This window comes from Phaethon aethereus, assembly GCF_964289735.1.
Source record: "Phaethon aethereus genome assembly, chromosome: 12".
Lineage (NCBI taxonomy): Eukaryota > Metazoa > Chordata > Aves > Phaethontiformes > Phaethontidae > Phaethon > Phaethon aethereus.
This window is the reverse complement of record NC_138588.1, coordinates 22,140,438-22,147,109: the sequence shown is the minus strand read 5'-3', so window position 1 is coordinate 22,147,109 and position 6,672 is coordinate 22,140,438. Positions and strand designations below refer to the sequence as shown.

Here is a 6,672-nt window from a genome sequence, read left to right as displayed (position 1 = left end):
CACGCACACTTTCCAAACCGTGAAGAGGTTGAAGCTTGGGCTCTTCTGCTGGCTGAGGCCAGCTGCCTGGCTTGCTGGCAGAGAGATGGGGCTTCTCCCACAACCCACATCCACAACGCCTCCTAAAATACAGAGGGGATATTCACTGCCCACCCTGTGACTTACAAGGGATTGTTTCTTGTTCCCACCAGAGCATCAGTGGAATAAGAAGAGACAAACATCTGGAGTCAGGCCCATCCATCTCCTGGTCACTTTTATCTTCTTCAGATGGAGTCCAAACAAAAACTCAGCCCTTCTGAAATCCCTGGAGGGGACTGCATTAATGAAACTCACCCCTCTTCTTGCTTCCTCTGCAACCTGCCGATCACAGGAGAAAACCTGGGAGGACATGAAACTTTCTGATGCGTGCAGCGAGCCGTCCAAGTCCCCCCACATACAGGTGCTGCGGGCCAGGTTCACAGCTGGTGCAAAGCGATGCAAAGCTGAGGCCAACCAGAGCTGTTCTGAAAACACCAGCTACAGGCCTGACCTGATGTTCCCTTTTACGGCCCACGTCAACCTCAGATCTTTGTCTCAACAGGAAAACCTTTTTTGGTGGCTTCTATGGCTGATCATTCATATGTTCCAGCTCAGGCACATGCCTTGTCTGTGCGTTACCTCGTTGGATTAAATTTGCTCATATCCTTTTGTTCCATGTATTAAAATATTCTATAAAATCAAGTGACCAAAAATCTATAGCTCTAAGAATACCTGGTTATCTTCTTTTTTTGTTATTTTTCATGTTTTTTGTTTGTTTCTAATCACAGTTAAACCTAAACAAAAGAAATGGAGAAAAAAGAGGGAAGGGGGGAAAGAAAAGGAAAAAAATGATTCATGAAAGTCTAATCAGGAACTGAATTGCACGGCTGACATAACCAGCTCTCGGAAGGAGTCCTCACAAATTGGAGGGCAGTTTGGATCTGACAGGTTCCAGATCCCCTGTGAGTACTATGGATTCTTTCCGCCCACCAGCAGTCAGAGAAGCAGCGCCTGCAGCGCTGGCCCCAAACACCAGCGGATATGGTAAAGAACCTGAGGACATCTGACGTGGTAAAGTCACACGCCCAGGAATTGAGCTACAAGGCTTCCCAAGAAGTCCAGTCCCTCCACCAGGAAAAGGAGAGAAGCTAGAAACAGATTCTCTAGAGGAATGAGGAGAACTTTGGCTCAGTGTCTGAGCCAGCTCTTGGGGCAAAGATGGCTGAGAAGCAGAAATCAACTTGATGTCCTGGTTCAGACGTCCCGGTGGCACAGGCGGCGTGCTCTTGGACTGCAGGATCTGTGGAGGTGGGCTGGCGGTCTGAGGCAGGAGCAGAGATCCGTGAGAGCCTGAGGCCCCAGAAGGGACACACTGAAAAGTTCTTGTTGCCACTGGGCTCTGACTAGGAGGACTAAGGCCAGAAGGAGTATAACAGGGAGAGGCGACACCAGACTGTTGTAGTGGAGACATGGAGGCAAAAGGTGGCCGTTCTTGGTGGAGCTGGGCTATCGTTCCAGTTAAAGACCCCAATGCACTTGGATGTGTTTGGCACAGGCCTGAGGATGGCCCACCAGAGGCCTGTGCCAGCTGGCTTAGGCTGGAGGATGGAGAGTTGGAAGAAGGAGGGGGTTGGAAGTGATGCATTCCCCCCAAAGTCCCACTGCCCGAGAGCTGCTGCAACTGTCCCCCCTGCAGTGGTCTTGTGGTGGGCTGGAACTGGTTGAGAAGACTGGGGGGTGAGTTTGATGAGAGCTGGGTGAGTGATGTTGATGGGGAGCTAGCTGTGGCTTGCTGGAAGTGCCCAAATCCACTGCTGGAAAGGGCCGGCTGCTGCTGCTGCTGCTGCACAGGCTGAGCTGTACCTAAGGGTGATCCAGAAGGTGCTTGCTGGAACTGGTTCAGTCCCACTGAGGACATGCCGCTTGTACCCGGCTGGCTTGAGCCACCTGGAGGGGATCCCACCTGGAACTGGCCTAAGCCGGCGGCAGCTGAGAATCCTGCGAGCTGCTGGATGTGGAAGGAAGAGGACGAAGGAGTTTCTGCTCCTGGTGTATGCAGCTGGGATGGAGTACTGGAGGGAGAGCCAACGGCAGAAGGTCCAGTCGATGGGATTAGAGACTGAAGCCTTTTCAGCTGTCTTGGAGTCTGGTTGGATTGCTGTCCCAGGGAACCCAAGACGGACACTGGAGGACGGAAGATGGCTGTTGGGAGGCGTGGGTGGTGGGTCAGAGCTATAGCGACAGAAGTGGTGGCTGCTGCAGCTTGCAGGGGTGCCTGGATCAGTGGAGTCCAGATGACAGGGGTGGGTGTGGATGCGGCAGCGGCAGCAGCAGCAGCGGCAGCCTGGACATTGTGAGCACAGTGTGCCATCTCTCTGTCGTGCTGCACAATCTGCTGGATGATCTCATTCTCTTGGTAGTTGAAAACACCCGAATTGAGGTCATGCTGGACTTTATGCAGCAGAATGGAATTTTTCTTGCCTGTAGAGAAAGTGAAGAGAGAAAGCGTCATTCTCGTATGTCAAAGCAATGGAGGCTTCCTCAAAGTTTCCTGCCAGACTTTCCTCGAACTGTTGGCACTGTCTCCCCTGCACTGTCATTATGGGATCTGTGTACAGTCACTGTGCTCCAGCAACAAGATGACAAATATCACATCTTCTGCTTTTGTGGTATGATCAACAAACCTCAAGATCCCATAAAAATGTGCCCAACAGGACACATGTTCTTAGTTAGACAGTAAAGTTACTTTTGGTAAGTGTGGCAGAGCGGTAGCACAGCTTATGAATCTGGAAGATTCTCATTTTGCACCTCATAATCTGAACTTCCATTAGAAAAAGAGAATAAATCCAAAGGCTGTACTTTTTTTGTGTTTGCCAAGGAAAACATAAAAAATATGAGTCCAGTGAAGTCTCCTGAGTCTTCAGCTACCCTCCAGACACACCTTTTCCTCATCTTTCTCATGCAACTTGTTCTCTCTGAAGTCAAATATGTGTTTCTAATTGAAAGGAAATTTCTCTGAATAAGGTACAGAAGGACTTTACATGCTGGAAAAGCTCAGCTGGTCTAAGTAAGAGACCTCAGACATGCTGCAGCTACCATCTTACTTGGCCGTGCCCTTCTAGCCCCAACTTTAAAGAAACTACAGGCTAGCAAACGTCATGTTCCAGCTGGACTTCCTAGCCTGCAGCAAAATATTAGCTCAGCGCTTTGCCTTTTCAATGGGCTGGAAAATGTGGCGTAATGAGTTTGTCTGGTCTGAGAATGCACCTGGCACTGAAGGGATGCACTCTCCTGGACTGAAGGACAGAATCATTCAAAGCAGGGGGATGAGATGCTGCCAGCGATGCACTTTCACCAGAACATAAATGCCTTCTCAAAGGAGAGGACTTCTGACGTGGACAGGCTCTTTGCATAAATGGCTTTTATTTCTCTGTTCCCATAACAGCATGCAAATTGGTTAACTGTGCCAGCGTTGATTTATAAGGAGCTGGTATATGCTGATTTGAATGATCTTCTTACAAAATTTGTGTGGATTAGATCCCCTGTTCTTGCCTTTTCAAGGGTCCTCTATCCTGACAACATATGCCAGTTTGAGTTGATGACAGCACCTGTCTTTGGGCTTCATTTTCACTTTTGTTTACTGAAGCTGTTTGGATTTGAAAGGTTCAGTCTAGTAAGTTGTGTGTGTGTGTCCTGTGTGCGTGCGTGTGCATACCTGGCTCCCTGGTTGCGTGGCTGTACACAGCTCATTTTGTAGCCGAAGCTCACGGGGTGAGTGGAAAAGGGTCGCCTCTAAATGAGGCGCCAGCCAGCTTGGATCAGATCAAAAACTGTATTAACCCCACTCCTGAACCAAATGTCTCCTCAGACCCCGTACGCATTAGCAAAGCTCTGCTCTGATTCAAACGTTTCTGCTGGTTGCTGTCTGATCACTTCTAGCTCCTGTACAGGACCAGGGCAAACGGAGAGCATCTTGCCAATTGCTGTGGATTTACAGACGGTGAGACAGCAACAGGTATGGAATAGAGGCCTGGATGCGGAAGGGCCTCTTTTTCTGTAGTTTAACCCCCAAATCATGTCATGCTTTAAGAATTAAAGGCTGGCAGCACAGCTCATGTCTATTAAGTTTCCTGCAAACAAGGGCTTGTCCATTAAACTTGTCTCCACGCTTTCATGAAATCACAACTTTCAAGATAAATCAACTGTTGATATTATTGACTAAGACCACAGTATGATATTTAATTTGTCCCATACAGAATTCTAGTTTAAACTGGGCAGCTGATAGTTGCCAAGAAGGAATGGTTAAGAGTGGACTGCCATGTTGGGTAGTAGTTCCCAGTAAGATTCCAGAGGAATTTCCTTTCAATCCTATGCCAGTCAGATTTCAGATCTTTGTGTACAGATGTGGGTACATCTCTGTGCATAGATGACATCCAGATTGTTGGGGGTTTTTTTACTGCATGGTGTATCCTTTGTATGTATAAGAGAAAGAAGAGTCAGAGTTTAAAGACATGCATCTTACTCTAGCCAAATGTAAGATCAAACATCTGGCAGCAAAGAACTTGAATGACACTCTGAAGAAGGTAGCTGGTATCCTAAAAATTAACTCTGAAAAGGTGGAGTCCTGAATATAACTAGTTGAGTTCCAAATGCACCACCAGACAAAGGTGAAGCAAATGTTGCACAGATAAGCAGGAAATTATAAAATCTAAGAGAGATACCAGTCACTAACACATAAAATGCTAGGAAGGCATACAGCATGATGTTTTAATTCTAGTGTCTAGCTGCAAAGCACAAAAGGGTACAGAAAATATCCACAAGAATCAGGCTTGAAGAAGGTCAGCGAGTAAGTACAACGTATTCAGCTTCCCTCACAGAAGAGGTGGTTTGATACTGATTTATAGGGAAGCTGCTAAGAACCATGCCCTTCAGTTCCAGAAGGACCGACAAGTTATTGTGATTTTAGACAAGCCCAGGGGAAAAAAAAAAGGAGCAATCTAACTGTAATTGTAGTTAAGCACTGGAAGAACACTACGCATTTTTCCTTCACTGTACTTTCTAAAATCAAGCGTTTACCTTTTTATAAAGGACACAGTGTGGCCCTAACAACTGAGTACTATGCAGCAGTGCTATGCAATTTTTCAGAGAGGATAAAGCTTGAAATCTGCGGGGCCCTGGTCAGCCTTTCTGGAGTAGACTGAACTGCACCATAAAACCAAACTACTAAAAAGCTGACAGAGTTTTGATTCTGGATCTACAATTGGTGCATTTGGGGCATGTCTGTGGTGGGTCGTGCGATGGGATGCTTAATGCTTTTGTGTTTTACCTACTGCTAATCACTCTTTCCCTCCAAAAAAAGCAGTAAGGCATACAGACTGGCCTTTCTTTTCTCACCTTGGAGAAAGAGAGCAGCCCTGGAAGGACACAGTGCTGAAGATAAACAGTATTCTGAACTGCTAATGTCTTTACAGGGCTGGAGAGCTTGTCTGCACTCGAAGTGCTCGTGTAGGGTATGTGTATAGCACCCGTTTCATTGTATACCGGACTGGAATAGGCAGCACCAGATACCCCCTACACAGACAGATCTGGTTCTACCTGCCGTTCATGCAGCCAGGCACACCAGAGGGAGTATGAACGTCACCTTTAAACTTAAAGAGCATTTTTGCAGGGAACATGCAGTGGAAGGGAGTGAATGGCGCAGAGGGTCAGGCTGCACACACACGCAGAGTAGATTCCACGTGGTATCTACTAGAATCGCATACGCACTCACAAACAAATTAGATCACAAAGAGATGCTTAAAAAGAAACAGAAATACTAACTGCTCCAAGTCTGGAGAGAAGGAACAAGCTATCTAAACAAAATTGACAGGTGAGATTGAATCTGGCCACCACACTTGAGTTAAGGAGGGATTCAGACTGCAGGGTTGTAATCATGCTCTTTCTGGAGTTGAAGGTACAAATCCCAGCATGAGGAATCTGCAGGTATTTCGCACAACTGCAAGGTCAGGCTGTGGATGGGAGATGGCACGCTGAGTTCAAAGCAGACAGGCAAAAAAGCCGCCTTTCGCTTTCTTGATAACAGACTGTAGCAAAACGGGGCTGAGGAGGAATGGCTCGGGGTAGAAGAAGGAGAAACAGCAGATGTTGCTAGTGCAGCTTTCTGAAAAGCTCAATACCAGCAACTGCCCTGTGTTTCCATCATTACACCTCATCTCACTCTTTTAATTCCATGTCACCTGTCTTTGGCTTCTGATTTACTTGTCTGTGCTTGAATAGCCTGCAATTTCCAATGCTGCCCTCAATTCAAATGAGAACCCATAGCGCTGTTAATCAGAGCTGCACGGATGAATTGAGGGGACTGATGTTTTCATAACTGGAGCTCTTGATGACACAGAAAGAGCTGAACAGCAGACTCTGGTTTCCTTGGCAGAGCACTACACAGAGAATATGCTAACATTTGCCAAACATGCATACTATTTACTGGAAACGATTTGATCAAAGCTCCTTTAAATTTGTGTCAAATTGATAAAAACATTCCAGCAAAACCTTGGAATGATTATTTTGTTCATTTTTAAAACAGAACATTTCAGTTTTCATGTGAAATTACACTACACTTTACTGTTGTGCTGCACCCAGCTTGAATCTATCAACTGC

General features: G+C 46.7%; 1 protein-coding gene across 1 annotated transcript in view; it reads right to left on the bottom strand.

The window, feature by feature from the left end:
• Positions 1–805: 805 nt before the first annotated feature.
• The window catches only part of HCN4 (hyperpolarization activated cyclic nucleotide gated potassium channel 4), a 106,647-nt gene continuing 100,780 nt past the window's right edge, over positions 806–6,672 (bottom strand). The window contains exon 8 of the mRNA XM_082005403.1: positions 806–2,499. Within this exon, the coding sequence (XP_081861529.1) occupies positions 935–2,499 (1,565 nt within the window). The 3' untranslated portion in view covers positions 806–934. The remainder of the gene's footprint in view (positions 2,500–6,672) is intronic.